The 18,256-nt window shown below is 38.5% G+C and overlaps 1 protein-coding gene across 2 annotated transcripts in view; it reads right to left on the minus strand.

Moving 5' to 3' along the window:
• Window positions 1-18,256, minus strand: part of LOC134865389 (glypican-5-like) — an 89,333-nt gene that overhangs the window by 15,598 nt on the left and 55,479 nt on the right. For both annotated transcript variants that reach the window (XM_063884878.1, XM_063884877.1), the window contains 2 exons: window positions 14,000-14,120; window positions 1,399-1,540 (listed from right to left, as the gene is read on the minus strand). In XM_063884878.1, coding sequence (XP_063740948.1) covers window positions 1,399-1,540; window positions 14,000-14,120 — 263 coding nt within the window. The remainder of the gene's footprint in view (window positions 1-1,398; window positions 1,541-13,999; window positions 14,121-18,256) is intronic.

Here is an 18,256-nt window from a genome sequence, read left to right on the forward strand (position 1 = left end):
AATTTCAAAGAGCTTGACAAGTGGAGTGTGTGAGTACAGCAGTAAGTGAAAAAAAACCGCTATCTACAATCTATCTCCCACCTCAAAGCTTTGGAAATTGCATAACCCATATAATCAAGTCCAAAAGGTAGGACGGCTGGTGTAAATTACTGATATGGGCTGTCTATGCATCACAGGAAAAGTGCTGCCCAGCTCTTGATATCAGTCTTGGAGAAGCGACTGCTTGTTTTCTAGAACTAGGCCCATTGCTGTAATTTGTTATAGATACCAATAAGCAAATCCCATCTTTCCAAGAACTACAATTTTGTAACTGGATGACAAATATCCTTCTAAAGGCTTAAGGATATCTGTGCAGGCAACAGGACTCACCAGGATATTGATTTCTACTTTGAGCAGAGGAGACTAATGGGTTTTGTCCTGTAAATCTCAGACAGTGGTTTTGATTGATTATCCCCTGCTGTTGGAATACTGCTGAAAGGGTGGCATGTTTTATCCACATCAACAACGAGGAGTACAGCAGAAAGGACCTGTTCTGAGCTGTGTTTAACTAGCAATGTAATGGCTATTGATTGGTATACCTGCTGCATTGTGGTGTGGATGGCCTTCTCACTATCCTTTGGTAAAACACTTGATTATAACTTGTAACATTTTCATTTTAGTTTTGAAAATGTAAAGGCCAAATGATAATGTCATTAGTGTGAGGAGTGTTGAAAGGGCCAAAATGCCATTTTAATGATGTGGCAAAATGTGATAATGCTATGAGTATTTTTTTTTCTTTCTTCTATTTCTTTTGTGGTAATTTTCTGTCATCTATAATAATGTATCTAAAACATTGTAGATACATTGCTTAACCATCATAAGGCAGCTGTACTGTAAGTGTATAAACCGCTAATCTGGCATTTCTGTGTGTGTGTGTGTGTGTGTGTGTGTGTGTGTGTGTGTGTGTGTGTGTGTGTGTGTGTGTGCGCGCGCGCGCGCATATTAAACCAAACTGCCTTGTTGCCTCAAATTTTGAGGAAACCTCCTTCCGACTAAATTGTAGCCTCAAGGAGACACAGTAGGCAAGGACGACAGAGTGTGAAATGTGTTTTAAAGTGAAGATCGCTTGCCATACAGTACATATATAAGGTTAATGAAAGAGAGACTTTGTGGAAAACAGTCTTAAACTCATTGAACTAGAGAAAAGGGAGGAATTATAATGTCTTGATCTCTCCCTGTCTAAACCAGGCGATTGAAAGTAGAGCACAGTAAAAGTTACAGTTAAGCTCCAACATCTGGTGTGCCTACTTCTTTTTGTGAATGCAGACACCGAATTGTCAAACATATTCAAAGAACGTGACATGACAAAATGGCTTGTGTGAGTTTTTGAGCATGTAGACATGCGCTTTTATTACTTACAAGTATGTTCTTGACCGTCTCCGGAGGCCTGACAGCCATCTTCATCATCACAGTCTGTGGTGCTGCCCTCCTCTGCTTCCCCACTGCCCAACTCATCCCAGGCATCCATCTGGCCCAGTTTAGGAAACTTCTCCTGGGTCTCCTGAACAAAAAACAGTAATACAAACTTTCATTACAATCAATTTTAAGGAGCATTGATCACAAGGTAGAGAAAAAGCCTTGAAAAACAACAAAAATGTTTTAGCTTTGTGCTATTTCCTTTAAACAGCAACATTTATTTATATTTGGGTAGAGCTCAATGGACTCTTACACCATGTCGTTCTGTGATATATATTTAAATTGGTTATTTTAACAAGAAATCAAATAAATAATCTTTTACACAAGTCATCTAATATGGTTTATTGGTATGCTAATTATAAACATCATGTTTTTTTTACTTTATCTAACTGTAATCAACATGTGGACCTATAGACACCTTCTCACATCGTACTAGCTCACAGCTCTGACTAGAGACATTCTCTGCCTGGAGTATAAAACACTCCTTATGATGTTCCTCTCTCCCAGCATGTGGCCAACTAATTGGACCACCTGCCGGTCCTTCCTGCTGTCAACCATCATCAAGGTGGTCTCTGTTCCATTTCACCGTGTCTAACAAGAAGCTCTCCTGACACAACAACAAATGATCCTTTTGGAGTATGAGGGTTAGTAAGTGGCGTGAATAAAAGATGTGTTGAACATGACGAACTATGGACACACATAATTATCAAATTTTCCTTTTGACCATCCTTAAGGGTTGTATATGCATAAATGCACACACGCACACTAATACAAATTCATGAGAAGGCTGACGAGATCAATATGGGTTAACAGCTGACCTTCGTATGGAGGATCAACCATTAGAGACATGTTCAGCGGTTCAGAGGTTGGGGGGGGGGGACTAATAACCTTGCCATTAACACCAGACTCTTGTGTGTCACTCAACATACCTGACAGCAAAGGTGACCTTTAACCAGTTTCCACTGAGCCTTCAACACCCCAAAAGAAATAGAAAAGACAACATTCTGAGAACTATACATTACGTAAACTGACAATGCAAAGCTCAATGTAGGGTACAATCACGAAACAAGACTGAAGTCCTGCGACACATGCACTGCCACCCTGAAATTATCTAGACACTCCCCGGAAGAGCTTTATTTGAGACGCAAATGTCCAATTAATTCAGATAAAACGTCGAACAGACTATACCCGGCCGATTACCTCATTGTAAATCCATCAAAATTGATTCTCTGGGAACCAAGAATATTGGTATGTACTAAGTTTCATAACAATTAATTCAGTTGTTGATGAGATATTTCACTTTAAACCGTCCTAACCTGCTAGATAATTTATGTAAGTCTTAGGAAAAGATGACCCAAAAGTCAAGGCCTTAAACTGACAGGAAGAAATAATGAGGAAAATAATGAGTAACCCACACAAAACTTTTTTCGCTTTCTGCAATTCTTACCAGATCAGTGATTAACATGATCTGCAAGGGAGAGTGGAAGGAGACACGACATTTTAACTCATTACATCTGTCGTCCATTACATTTTTGCCTGATGTGAATGCGTCCCCCCCCCCTCTCACTCATGCCTGAGTGAGTGAAAAGAGGGCTACAAGTGAAATGAGTCATGTGAAACCGTAACAGACCGCCAGCTCCATGCAACTGGAGTGGGCCCTTTAGTGGAAGCAGCTAAAACATATCACTTATGAAAGCAATAGAAAAAAGCTGGATGGCTTCGTTTTCATAGACGGACAGTGAAGTAGAAAAGGATTACTTGGTTAGGTGAAGCATTAGCTTACAGGAAACACACTAAAAATCCATTTTTTTGCTTTAGCTGTATATAAAATGTGTGTTACTGGTAATTTTCATTATACTTCAATTACATTAGTATACTGTTCTGGATTACAGGAATAAGTATAATGATTTATGTGAAAAATAAAATCACCTATCACTGTTGTGTCCAAAATATCATTACTCCATAACTGTATAGTTCAATATTTCTGTGAAGTTTTTCAAGAGTGCAAGTTCTTGAGTTTTTTGTTGAGTTATCTTTGACCAAAAAATCCATATCAGCTTATCCTTAAATCAGGTGCATGCTTATGCCAAAGTTGAGGAAGTTCCCCGTGTGTTCCTGAGATAACTTTTTCATGAGTATTGGATGGATGTAAGGCCGCAGTGACCTTTGACCTGTTTGTTATCAGTCAATCCTTGAGGGCCAGTGGATGTCTGTGCCAATTTTAAAGAATCTCCCTCAAGACGTTCCTGAAATTCCACATTTATGAGAAATGTAGAAATGTGAAGTCACAGTAACCTTGGACCTTTGTCCAAATATTTAACAGTTTATCTTTCAGTGCAAGTGGATATTCTGTGCCAAATTTAAGAACAAATCTCTTCAGGTCCTCCCGAGAGATAGTGTTCACAAGAATAAATAATATTTCAAGAACTTTAAAAAATGCAGAGCACATTCTAAGTAGGAAATGCTCTACTGAACCGCACAATGTTGTGTAACGACATCCTTCAGATAACAATTTGGGTATTAAGCTAATAACCATTTCGTACAGGGGACGTTTAACACAATGCTGCTTGGCCCAGCTGTCCTTAAAGCATTTAATTAGAGAAGAAATCAATTAAGGCGTCGTCACTGTGGAAACCACCGTCAAGCTGGTTTAGAGTTGTTGATTGGCTGCTGTCCAATGCAGTTTTTTGGTTTGAAATGACAATGTCTGAACGGCAGAACAGAACATTTTTGTGTCATTTCTTTCTGTTGGAATGTCAGCCTTATTGTGGTTTTGAACAGCATAGTGAAGAAGTAAATGTCTAATTTGTCCTGGTAGCTACAGGAAGAGAGATATGCAATGTTCCAATATGAGTAACAAAGACTGTTGAATTAATAATATGCAGTGAATTTTCTCTCTCCCTACTCCCGATTCACAGTTGCTGCACTGAGGACCAGTTCTGAGTTTGAATGAGTTTCTTAAGCAGTTTTTCAAATTCACTTTTTCCTCTCCATTGTCCTTTATAGTAGAAAAAGAACATACATTGTACGCTAAGATGTGCAAGTTAATTTCAGATAAACATAAAATTATAACGGAAAACTATGTGTTCTAGCATAAAATGACTCAGGACACTTAAATGAATTTGAGACAACTTAGTATGGCCTATTGTTGTAGTCAAAAGCCACAACAAACGTTCAAAAACGTTTCCTTCTGATCCATCACACATGGTAAACTGAAGTAAGGAAGGCTATGGCGCAGTGGGGTAGTGCGCTGATCTTTTGATCAGGGGAGCACTGGGTCAATCCCCACTGCAGTCGGTGTGTCCTTGGACAAGACACTTGACCTCAAATTGCTCCTGTGGGGGTTGCCCACATTATTGAGTGTTTAAGTCACTTTGGGTAAAAGCGTCTAAAAAGTGACAGGTAATGCAATGCAATTGGCAATATTTCAATAGCAGCAGCCTTCATTTATAGTATAAAGCAGAAATCTAGAGTGTCTTTATCCCAACATGGACCGATATCTTTATTCTCTTATACAGTAGCTCAACCTTCTCTTTCTGACATGTAACAATGACTTTCAAGAGGCTGCTGTGTTAGATTCAGAAGAGTCTATTGATAAAAAACATGCTTTTGGTAAAATCATACGAAGCACATGAATCTACCTCGTCTAAACGTTTTTGATCTGTGGTTGTTACATTTAAGTGTGTAGCAAAGAGTATTGAAGAATTAATTAGCAGATAAAGGGCTGTATCAGTCTCTTTTATGATATAATTATTTCTGATTAAATATCATTATCATCAATCTAGTGAAGCTGTGTGATAAGGTTCAGACTCAAACATTTGACAGTTTGGATCATTTAAACATTTTTCAGTAAATATTTTGGTGACATGAATACATTTATGGACACAAGAGAATAAAGTGCTGTGCTTCTGAAATTTAGATTCAGAACTAACAGTTTGAGCACTGAATGAATGAATGTGTGTGTTGCATTTAATATTTGCAACGCTTGTGCCAAGTAAAACAAACAGATATTGATAGACTGACAAGAAAGAAAGTCGGGGGTGGACATAAACTGAGAAAAGTGGGCATAATATTAATAGTCAGAGAGTCTTGCAAACAGGTGAAGGGGCTAACGGGTGGATGATGAAAACAAATTAAATCCCAGTTTTTATGCTCGAGGCTTGCCTTGAAATTACCCTGGCATCTAAAGACAAATCAGGTAATGCTTTGTGTCAAATTTCTCCTCTCACCATGCCAACTCATTTTCCTTTCCCTTTCTCTTCTAAAGCATTCCTCAGACCGAGGATGATGGGGCAGGTTTGAGAGCATCAAGGGCTGAATTCCTTCCTTACCTTCTGAATGAGTTTGGAATAAAGACAAGGCTGAAAGAGAGAGAGAGTGTGGTGTGTGGTGTGTGTGTGTGTGTGTGTGGGGGGGTGTGTGTGTGTGTGTGTGTGTGTGTCTGTCTTTTTGGTGTATTATGTGGGATGCTGCTGTCAAACCAGTGAAACGGGATTATAAGAAAGAACCTTTGTATGCCCACATTGAGACATGTGCTATTTTTCTTCACTGAAACTTTGAAACAGAATCACTTCATTGAGGGCAGTTGTGGTGAAAACTGCATATGTGGACAGAGAGAAGGAGAGGGGTAGGAAAACCCTGAGGAGACTGAAGGAAAAAATGACGGTGGCAAATCTCTGTAATGTCTACAGAAGTCCATCCAAATTTCTAAATTAAAATGATGTCCATTCTTTCATATAAGGAGTTTGTATAAAAGCAATTATCAAACTGATTGACTGAGTAAGCATGTATTTTATGTGTAATTGTGTCAGTATACATACAGGCTGCAATAAAAGTTAACTTCTGGATCAGATATGAGGTATTGTTTGAATGGATTAATGGTGCACATTATGGTCAAACCGTTTTAAAACAGTGCTCAATTGTTTGATAGACTTTGTCTGGTAGATAAAGAAAGTCTTGGACACTGGACACCAATGGAAGCTGTCAGAGTCTGGACTACAGCAAAAGTCTCCCTTGCCATTAACAACAAGGAAAATGAAATTGATTCAAAAATAAATGTGAAAATCAAAGGCGTAACAAAGTGAGCCAAATACTTTTCTACTGTTGTCCTTTTCCATGGTTAAAGTTGAAGCCAGAATAACCTTTATTCCAAAGCTTACAGCCCTATTATTTGCCTTGTTGACTTTTAGATGTGAAATCTATATTGCTCTTAAGACAATGAAAAGATAAAGTTTAAGACTCAATAACACTGAGCAACACGTCAAACAAAAACCTGCTGACCTCATACAGTTATCCTAGAAAACTCAAGCTAAAGAAAATAAAAATTAATTGTTAATATATGCTAGGACCAACTTCTGTCCTGAAAAAAATGTAAACCAGACTCATGTTTTACCCTACTCTAGTTGAAATTATCATATGTTGAATTCAAAGATTGCCAGAACGCTCAGAGTAATAAACAAAATAGCTAAGTTTGTTTGCAATCGCACAATGAATGTTGGACATCATTTAGAGAAGGAGAACAGACAAATTCGTTTTTCAAATAGAATTGTTTTTTTTATTTTTTAACAGCCCACATGGTTGTACTTTCTGCAACCAAAACTAATCAGCTCTTCGTTGGCCAATTGTCTAACTTTCCGTCGGATTTTGTGAAATCTGAAAGGCTGCTTTTACTTATGAAAATAAAAAAATACATTTCCCAAGAGTTCTGAGTAATTCTTGTTGTTGAAAAATGTTTAAACAAAGAAAGAGCCCCACGCCCCTGCACTGCAAGCTAGCACAAGTCGAAGTTCTCGCTAACAGTTGTTGACACTTCTTTGGCAATGACCTCATGTAACCCTCATGAGTCAATCACGACGAACCGCTGTGGCATTGGGCTGTCACACCCTGCTCCTGTCAAAATCTGACTGGGACAGATTGTGTAAAGTGTGAACGTGTGAATAAACTTTGGCTTTTGTCTCGCAAATTATGGAAATGTTAAAAAAACGTATAACCGTTTGAATTACATCAGTGGTTTTCTAGAAACATGTTCCAACAGCTACCTAGCTGCTGAGTTTCTGTGTGCATTGTGAGGGTCAACACATTTTAAGGCTTCTGCTGCCTTCTATCCATGTTGAGCTACACAAGTCCTTATAAGGCAGCATCACAAAAGGTTTGCCCCCCCAATATGTTATCAGTTCAGTACACTCCTCATGAACGTCCATTATCAAGCCACATACTGCATCAATCAATGCAGGATCAACAACACATACAACTTAAATACAGTGCAGGAGAGAGACAACTGGACCAATTTTTTCCAACTTTTTCACTGAGTATCAATATCTATCCATCCATTCATCTAGCTGGGCTAAAACAAAAATTAAAAATAATTCCATGATGAGATTGCATGCCACTGTATTAACTTTGCACAAGTCTCAGGCTACAGTTTGGTATTCAGTTTGGTTTGTTTTAAAAATGTAAGAAATGTAAGAAAACCGAATCATTGCTAATATACAGACCTAGTAATCTGCGCCCAGACTTAAACCCTGGGGAGAATGTGTGTTTGGCCGAGTGTGCGCTTTCATGTGTTACTTTCTGTCTGTTCACAGTTAGTACATATTGGACCCATCACACTGATACTGTTTTTTGCATATTTATGACAGCATGCTCGAGGAACAATCTTGGTTGGGGGGGATACCAGATTTTTTAGAAATCTATTTTATTGACTGTTTTATACGGTCATTAAATAGTAAAATTGCTGACTCCTAACTCCTTTAACAGGCCATTAAGGGAAGCAATTGATTAACTAATGCTTCAGTTTGCAATCTAGTTGCTGCTAAGGATTAGTGCCTTTCCAGATTTGCAAGCCTAGGTAAGCCTCAAACCTCAGTCCAGTAGTCCTGGTATATTTTTCCATCAATCGGATGCCTATGGTTGAGGGCTCAAAAGTGCTGTGCGTAATATGTTTGATTGGTGGTGTAGAGCGAGAGAGACATTCCTCCGCCTACTGTAGGTTGCGAAAAGTAGATAAATATATTTATTTAATGTCTTTTTATTCAATATCAACCTCATGTTTATGTGTGTACGGCCAAAAACACATGCCACAAAAACAAACAAACAACGCTTCAGGCTGCGGTTACACCGGTGAAAAGCAGTTGAAAAGCAGCCAGTGCAGGCTTCATGTTAAGATGAAAATGTGACTGTTGCAGAGAAGTGCAACTCAAAGCCTTGTCTGGTACTTCTGTGGTCTAGACATGGGGTTTTACAATGTGGTGAGTCTTCATTTAATGAAAAATTACATTAGTTTTCATTACAGACATCTTGCAGACACTCCCCTGTGTAGATGTCTGCATCCACCTTGTGTGTTGAGAACAGTTTCATATACCATCATCCCAAACATATTTTCATTTAACAAAGGAAAAACTAAAAACATAATCCCCCTCCTTGCTTAAATAATATTTACTAAATATGTGAAGACACATGAGCCTATATCCCTGCTACAGATACTCTTTGGAACACTGTGTTTTACTTATTTTTAAAAAATGCACACCATGTCACATTGAAGAGATTTTCATAACCTTGTGCCAATAACAGAAACGGGTCACGTACTTTCTCCACATGAGAATAATCACTGTCTGCATGGAACCGAAACACATGAGGAGAGTACTTATGACCCAAAGTGGAAAAACAGTAACAGTTCACTGGATTTATATCCGCTTTGCATCTAATTGTGATGGTAAAAATGTTTTGTTATGCATAGATTAGAGTCTGGGTTCACAAAGTTTGGTTGCCAAGCTAAAGGAGAGCCCTGGGCAGCGAAAGTTGTTGCTGTATCGTTGCCACAGCAGCAGCAGCAAGGAGCAGCAGAGCTCCTGTGAAGGCCAGCTCCATCATCTTCTTCAAGTGGAAAGAATCTCTCCCCTCCCTGTGACGGGCTGCCAGCTCAGCCTGAGCTTTCTTCATCCCTTGACTACACTAACTCTTTAAAGCTCAAACACTTACAGACTGCCTCAGGCATAAACACATAACATATATTATACTGTGAAGGCATATTCAAGTGGAAAAAAAATATATACATAGTATTCTCATTATGAGATGCTTTCAAGGAGTTAACTCTGTTAATGTTAAGGGTCTTCTTGAGAGGTGCCCAAACTTGCTAATTACTAAACTTCCTAACTGGTTATAAACAGGAGCACTCATTCATTCTGAGTCTCTGAAGTAGCAGATGGATCTGAGGATCGACTGGATCCCCAGATGCAGAGCGCGTGGTAAGGTCACTCTGATGTGGAACCTTGCCGGGCCACTGGCCAAACCAGGAAGCAAAGCAGAAGTCGAGGTTATCAATCACACATACAACTGGCCTCTCTTTGCTGGACTTTAATGCTGGAATCTTTCCAACTTTTCATCCACCACAGCTTTCACCATTTCTACCATCTGTCTAGCCGAAAAATACTAAAGACGGAAATGAAGTTTGAAAATGTGTTTTCATCCCACACTGTGTGTTGCCACTAATGTTGCATTTAACCAAGTGCAAATTGACAAACTGACAAATGGCCTGGCCTGAATTCTCATATGGAAACAGACAGACCATTGTGAAAAGGATCCCCACCCAAAAGCAGCTGGGCTGATGGCTGAGAATCAAAAATCTACTTGAAACATTTATTGTCCACATTAGCTATATTTATGGGCAGACGGCAGGAGAGCGGGAAAGAGGATATTCAGAGATACACAGGGGAGAACAATAACTTGGGCCTACTCACTTAATGGAGCATTTTATAGGAGGTCAAGATATTTGACTTGTCTTGTGAGCATTTGAGAGTTATTTCCAGAATGTATGTATTGGATTGTACATGGAGTTGTGTTGAGTGTGTGTTTTTCTCGGTTATCTTCGACGTTGCTAACAATTATTGTGGGTATGTGTGTGAATCAAATATTATAGTGCATGCCAACACACACAGTGCTTTAAGAGGCGAATGCTGTGGGTAGATGAGGGGTCATAGTGTGTGATACATCAGCAGCAGTTTCCCAATCCTCTTAGTGCCACAGTGCTCCGGGTCTAACTACTCCCACTAGGTAAAAATGCGCACATCTTAACCTCAGTAATCCCTGAAATGGAGGTTATTCACATTTGGAAGAGCTCAGATTAGGAATTCATTGAAAAACCTGTAATACCTTTTAAGTATAAAAAGAGAATATGCACGCAATTTAAAGTCAGTCCAGTGTGTGTGTTTTTTTTTTTTAGCCTTTTTGATATTACTTTCAGTTAAAATAACTATCCAGACTAGCAGAAGGGACGAAACAACACCCATACAGAGATGCATAATTTAACTTCCATCACAAAAAATAAAAAATAGATAATTTGTTGAAATATTCACGACCTTAAAGGACTTACTTCTCAATAATCCTCACCGTGAATGTCTGAAACTCAACTCCCTTTACAAGGATAAAAATAAAGGGACATACAGTCAAAGAATCAAATATAACAGCTGTTGAGAAATGATGTTAACTATTCAATGGGAGACATTTCAGCAAATTATTTATTGAACTTTCTGTAAAAGCTTTTTGTTAGTCAAGGTTTGGTTTTTATTCATTGTGTGAGATAGCCAAGCTTTGGCATTGTCCTTCTGTTAAATAACTTCTGATCAGATGTTTGAAGACTTACATTCATTTAAAGATGTAATCAGTATTACTCTAGGATTGTGCTAAATATCAACAGAAGTTTTCAGGGGTTGCTGGTCGAAGCCAAGCACTTTACTGTTACAAAAAAGGCAGCTGAGATTTCTGTACTCCAAAAAGACAGAGTCTGGCCGGCTTTGTGTATTTGCTGGGAATGCTCTGACTCTCGGATACCCTGAACTATCTTTTGTGAGCTGTGTTAAATAAATAATATAACAAAGGTGCAGCATTATAAAGCGGAGGGATTGATCACTGTGAGGACTGTTGTAGTTTATATGAACACCACTCCTCAAAAAAAAAAATTAGCTAATATAAGTTTCACACAGGCTGTCTACAATCAATGAGCTGATTCAAACTATGAAGTCAAAACAAAGATTAACTGTATAATTCAACAATGTGTTTCAAGTATAAAACACTTCCTCATGATTGAACTGCATTTAGCTTAACAGCCTAAAAGGCACCAAGGATGTCCAATGGAGTTTGGAATTTGGAGAGGGATCCAGATGGGCTTGCCAAAATCAATCTGAATAGGGACTTGTTTTGTGACTCACCCACCTGGAAGATTCTTATTAAATGGCCATGTCTCTAAACATCTGTCGAGGGCTCTGCAGCAAGGGTAAAGAGAGCGGGGGACAAGTGGCGACCTTGTGTGCTCAAAAAAGGTAGACAACAAGACAGGTGACATCATTATGCTGATATTTGTCTGGTCTTTTCTTGTGTTAAGGCAGTTTGGACTGGATGGCGATTATCTGCTATTTTAAGAGAGAGAGAGAGAGAGAGAGAGAGAGAGAGAGAGAGAGAGAGAGAGAGAGAGAGAGAGAGAGAGAGAGAGAGAGAGAGTCATTTTAACTTTAATCACTACTCAGTTAAAACGTAGTTCAAACAACAGCGAGGTGGGAAAGAATTTGGGGTTGTGCTGTGATAAAATTAGGGAGCGTACCTTTAAGCATGTCATAGGCTTTTGAGCCTGAAATGATATTAGCCTATTATAGCTGTTGGCAGAGGATCTAATTCTAATCAAGGCCACTTTCATCTACATGAATCCTCTTGGATAGTCACCAGGTTTAGCAATATTCACAGGTGGGAGTAAAAAAATAGAAGTTGAAATGTATAAATATAGACATTAACTAGATTTGAAGTTCATGTTTTGTTTTTTCTGATGCTTCAGTTTAAAATGGATAAACGTTAACTATGTAAAATTCTTTTGTATTCATGCAAGTGTGAGCACAGACATGATGAAACATATTTCAGTGCTTTTGGGTGTTTAACTATTCTGGATGTGCCTTGGAAAGCCTGCCACATTATGCAGTTTAACACTCTGTGATCCTTTGCTCTTATCTGGCACAAACATAAAGCTCACCCGAGCCCTGCCGCCTGGTCTGGATTCAAGGTGCGCTTTTCAACACTGTAAATGTCAACAGGACACCAGCTCAACTCTGCAAAGTTACCATGACAACAGGGTACTTGACAGCCACTGTGCACAATAGGATGTTGTGGTGGGACAGAAATGATCTTAAGCTTTCTGTGGCAGACAGGTGGACAGGCTGGCTAAAAGATATATGATATAGAAGATATATGTGAACCGAAAAGGCAAATAAATGTATGGATGTGAGATGAAGGGAAGGGGATGTTTGCAGAAAGTGATAAATAATAGTCAGAGTCGTAAAAGCATAACAGAAATAGATTAAAATAGAAAAAATAAAAGATTGCAGAGAAGTTTTGTATTTGTACTATAATCTTCGAAAGACAAAAAGGTGCTGAAAGGGTAAAAACAGGGGAAGAAAGAGTGATATAGAGATAGAGAGTGAGAGATGGCTGGTCCTCTATCTGTGGGCATCATTTTCAGGGCTACAAAGGGGCAGGCAGGCAGAGGGGAACCAAATCCTAGTCCGTTTGTCTCCTCAAATGGCCTCTAGGGACTTTGTGAAATGGCCCTTTTCTTCTTGGGCCCTTTCAGCCCTAAACCACATCTACATGACAAACAGTGTCACTTTGAAGCTGCTTGTGTCATCTCTGCCTATCTGTCACTCATTCCTGACCTTTTGCTCCCGCTTCTTCTCTTTCTTTTTTTTTTCTTTCCACAATAATTCTCTTTTTTTTGTCACTGTCTCCATTTCTCTCTCCATCCTTTTCATTCGTCTTTGATATCTGCCTTTGCGCTCAAAACAAGTCTTTGGATCTGAGAAAAATGGCAAGGACGTTTTAGAACTTCAAGGGTTGTATTGTCTGAGGCATTTTAATTACACAAAAAACTCATTCAATTCAGAATGTGGAGTCGTTGGTTACATAATCCCATAGTTGACTCATATCAAGAGATGTGTCTTCAATACCAGCAAGTTAAAAACAAAGAAACTATTTTATTGTTATTATAATTATTATTTCTTAACTGCTCTATACAACTAAGTCTGTAGGCCTACAGTTAATGAATTTAGTTTTTTTGTTTGTATCTAGCATAAATGGGCTTATATTTATTATGATAAAGTGATGATAGATCGTATCATAGACATAAGCATTTCACACTACTAATAACTTTTGACCTGTTTCAGTGTGAAGACATATTTGATAAGTGAAAACAATTGTTTTTTATGCAAAATCAAATTTAAAACGGCCAGTGTTATTTAACATCTGAACCTGTAATGACTCTTGATGCTTGGATTTCAATGACTTTGTTATTTTCTTTAAACAAGGCAGCAGGGAACAGTCAAGTAAAGAATAAGGCTAATCAGTAACACACTATCTCTCCTTGTTTGTACATGTGTAGTCATTTTAGTGAGCCCCCTTAGCATTCGGATATTATTTGTGACACATGGAGGAATAAACACATTTGTTTGGGTGAATGCTATGAATTTAACTTTATAACAGATGAGAGATTTCTTCATGCTGATCATCTTACCTGATTGAAGCGCTCTAACCTCTCCTTGACCTCGGCCAGTGTAGGGTTTGGGCTGCGAACTTTGACCTCTGGGTTTTGCCTCTGGGCGTGCAGACCATTTCCTACAACTCTTCCGGTATAGCTATATTAAAAAGAAAGAGAAAGTTAGTTGTGGTAAGACTGAATACAAGTGGTAGCCTAACAAGCAGCATTGCCATGTTCTGGTGTTATTTTCCAGTAATTCGGTTTGTTAACATGTTGCACTGTATGTATTCTTTTAGGTTTCAATTGTGTTGTTTGTATCAATGTGTAAATAAACTTTATGAAAGATTACAGTGGAAAATAAGTCTTGGTCTTCACTCAGTTATGCTTGAAAAATAAACTGAGATGTTTATTTTCTTTTCCCGTCAAATAAACTAGAGACCAAACCAATGTTTCTGTTTTGTTTATAGATGAGTTCAGTATGTAGTCCTCAATGTCTGCATTTAGTAGTCTGCCAACTGTACCACAGCATTTCTACAACATAAACTAAAAACCATTAGGGCCTCATTTGTCAAAGACGGAGCCCAAATCATTTTATAAAGAAAACATTAAAAGCCTTTTCATGCAATAATTCTTGCATCAAATGTGGTTGAAAGTCACTTAATGCGGCTTTGCTGTTCTTCTGTGATTAAAATATTCAAAATAAAAATGAGACCAGGTACAGCCTTGTAAAAATTAAATGGAGAGACGTGGTGAGCTGGACTCTTTAATCCCTGGCATGCTCCGTGGGCCCGCAGCTCGGCAGGGATTAGAGCTGTTGATTTTGTCGGAGCTGTTGTTGAGCTGATGTCAGGAAGGCTAACATTTCTCACAGCGGTCTGATGTAAAAGGAGAAGTGTTTTATTTTAGTATAATGGACACAAAAGTTGTTTTGGCTGAAATAACCAAGTATCATGACACATCAAAAACCAGTTAAGGCTCCAGAATGAACTGATTCCATAGTTGTAGCCGTGTAGAGACGTGGAATGGATTACAATGCTGTTTATTGTTTTGAACAGGCATATGAGGATTTGAGGCATGACTGCACTGGATGGCTGTGTTGAATGAAAGTCCAGTTAGGAAAATGTTCACACACGCACATACACACACACTTGACAAGTCAATCATTTATTTCCCATAATGCATTCATTCATTTGGTTATTTTATTAATTTCTTCCTAATACTGTTCTCTCTGTTGAAGGTTCTTGAAGAGTACCACCATTTATCAACAGTTACTAATTAAATAGAGTGACTAGCAGGTTAACTAGAAATGAGTCAGCATACTGAAACTAATTCAACAGATTATAATGAAGAAAGGTTAAAGACCCATTGTGTTTATAACCTACAATAACACATTAATTATAGCAACCGGTATGTTTACAATGACAACTTTTGAATGGTAATAGAGTGATTCACGACTAAAAACATCAGAGAAACGTCTTGTTTCTCATTTAAAGGAAATGACGGGACAACAGCGTGTCAAAGAGAAAGATTGAGACAGTCTAGACTTAAAAATTTCATCAAGGCTTTACTGAGAAAGAACATAAATATTACAGAAAGGCTGTTAATATTAAACACGTTATAACTTTATTCAAACCGTTTTCTTTACATTAACACTGCTATGGACAGTTACAACACACACCCATTATCTCATCACCCTCTGGCTTCATGCTTATTTGAAATATTCAAACACCATCAGCCTGTGAAATTTTAATCAGTGATCATATTACTTAAAGCCCTAAACCCCAAATAATGAGTGTCAGATAAACATAATATTTAATATTGCCCTAGATACATAAAGTTTATTTATTTTTGGTCTCCATAAATATACAACTATTAAAATTAATTTCAGGATCATATGATACTAATCTCCCCTTTTTCCGTGGGGGATTTAACTGAATTGGAAAAGAATGATGTGTACTGGCAACAAATCAGTTGATGCTACCACAGGCAGTACGAGGCTGATAAAGTGATTATGTGTGATGGTGTTTTCATATGGATGTGTTTATGGGCCTGTGTGTGCATTTGTATGTGGCTGGCATGCACACACTTGTATATATGCACGTGTATATGAAGGGAGGCAATCATAAAAGTGCTGAACTTGAGAATCTCTGGCCTATGATCTAAGCAAAGTTTCAGTGAGGTCTACACTCATTCAACTTGCTGAAACAGCGCTTTAAAGATTGAGCCCATAAAAATGCAAACATTTCTCGCTTAACCCTCTGCCGCAACACATTACTTTACTTCCCCTTCTTGTTTATATCCTTTTCCTCCTTCAATTGCTTGTTTCTTTTCAGTGTGTTAGCCAAGTGGATTGCCCTACCCCCACCTCCAGCTTCACACACAAGCAAACCATTGGCTGCTTTGACAACAAATGAAGCACTTAATTGCCAGTGGCTCTGAATCTACTCTTGTCGAGATGGAAACAATCGATAGCTTTTGGACTTTCAACTTCCCCCCTCTGACATAAATGATAAATAGACGGATCAAACAGCTCCCTAAACAGCGGTTGAAAGTGGCGGCCTGTGTGTTAGGGAGCATGTGTGTGTCTGTCTCCAGGCTTGGCTTGGGATAACAGTGTTGTCGCGGAAATGAGCTCATCAGATGGGATGCTAATGAAAGGGGAAGTGTCAGGGCAACTTTGGCAATACGTTAGGCCTGGACCGTTTCATTGCAGTGTATGTTTCATATCATGAAGGGGAAGTGACATCTGACACAGCAAGACATCCCAGAGCCCATGACCTTATAGACAGACAATCAATGCTACTCATTTCTGGACGGATCTGGAGCAGACATCAGATGTTATGATAAGAATCCTGCCAATGGCAATAACGTGTTTCAGAAAAGTCCTCATAGCCTTATGTCCCAATGAATTAGAGTGTGAATGTGAGCAGAAGCTTGTACGGAAATGCAAAAAAGACTGCAGCACGCTAATGGTATATCTCTGTTGTCTGTCTAACAAATGAATAACCACAGTGAGTGCTTTCCTCGAGTGTTCTCAAACTTCCAGCATTAAAAAGCATTCAAACTGACTACCTACACATGTACGGCTTCTGACTCATGGCTCTATGATTCCTTTCTATGCAACTGACTCATTCCCCTGTGAATGTCCAATTGATGCAAAGTCCTAAAGGCAGCTTTGTCTGTTCTCGTCTTATTCTCTGCCTGGAGCACAGACTCGCAGTGACCTCCACTCCCAGATACTGACCCCAAACTGAACTGTCTTGATCTTTCTAAAGGCCTGCAGGAATGCTCATGGTTGTAAGGCAGAAAACATAAATCAATTATTCATCTTCAATGTGTACAGGAAGATAACAGAAAGAAAGTGCAAGTTACGTGCACTCTTGTGCCTGAACATTTCAGCGTAAACAAAGTTAGGCTATATCATGAATAACAACATGTCAAGGATGTGTAAATGTTTCTTGAAAGGTATAAATAAGGTTGACCATGCCTGAATTGAGAGGGCATCTAGTAGATCGGCCCCTGGTTAAAGTACATTCTGGTTGTCTTTCATCTGTGCTTAGTTCTTGATGGATCACTGAGGTCTGCACTGTGCTTTTAATGAACCTACACACTCACTAGGGATTAAATTAGCCAGATATTTTGTGTATATATGCACAGTATGTGTGTGATTCTCTTTAACTAAAGTAATAGTGCATTTTTGCATTTACCCACACATCCATCCTCACTCTTACGAACCTAGACTGAATATTTTTTATTCTACTCAACATGTTTCAGGCTATTTTTAACCTCCCAAGGTCTGACATACATGATAACTCAAGATGACCAATGACACTATAAAATAAACATGCAGCACGTAGGCCTGTTTCTTTATAATTGTTCTAATTGTTTGATTGAATTCATACTGCAGTCTGTCTGTGGAGATCTTTACCAGAATCCCAATTGCATGATGAATGGTTGTACATGTTCTCTGAGTTGATTAAAGGCAGTTTTTCTTTTTCAATTTAGAAAAAAAAATTCAAACAAGGATTAAAAAGCACACCAAGATTACAAGGCCTGCTCTAGGCCTGACATTTTGTGCAAGGAATTGTAAGTACACTGTTTATCTGGATCTTTGCTTCTGTAATTTGAATCAATAAGCATCAAAAGTGGGATATTTCATGAAATAGTGAAGTTTATAATGTTGATGCACAAATGCAGTGTATCAATAGGATCAGGGGTTCCTACAGCCTAAGGCAAAGTTGGAGTTAAGACTTTTAAATAGCTTTTTATTGCCATGACATTTAAGAACAATTG

The sequence above is a fragment of the Eleginops maclovinus genome, chromosome 6 (assembly GCF_036324505.1).
Source record: "Eleginops maclovinus isolate JMC-PN-2008 ecotype Puerto Natales chromosome 6, JC_Emac_rtc_rv5, whole genome shotgun sequence".
Classification (NCBI taxonomy): domain Eukaryota; kingdom Metazoa; phylum Chordata; class Actinopteri; order Perciformes; family Eleginopidae; genus Eleginops; species Eleginops maclovinus.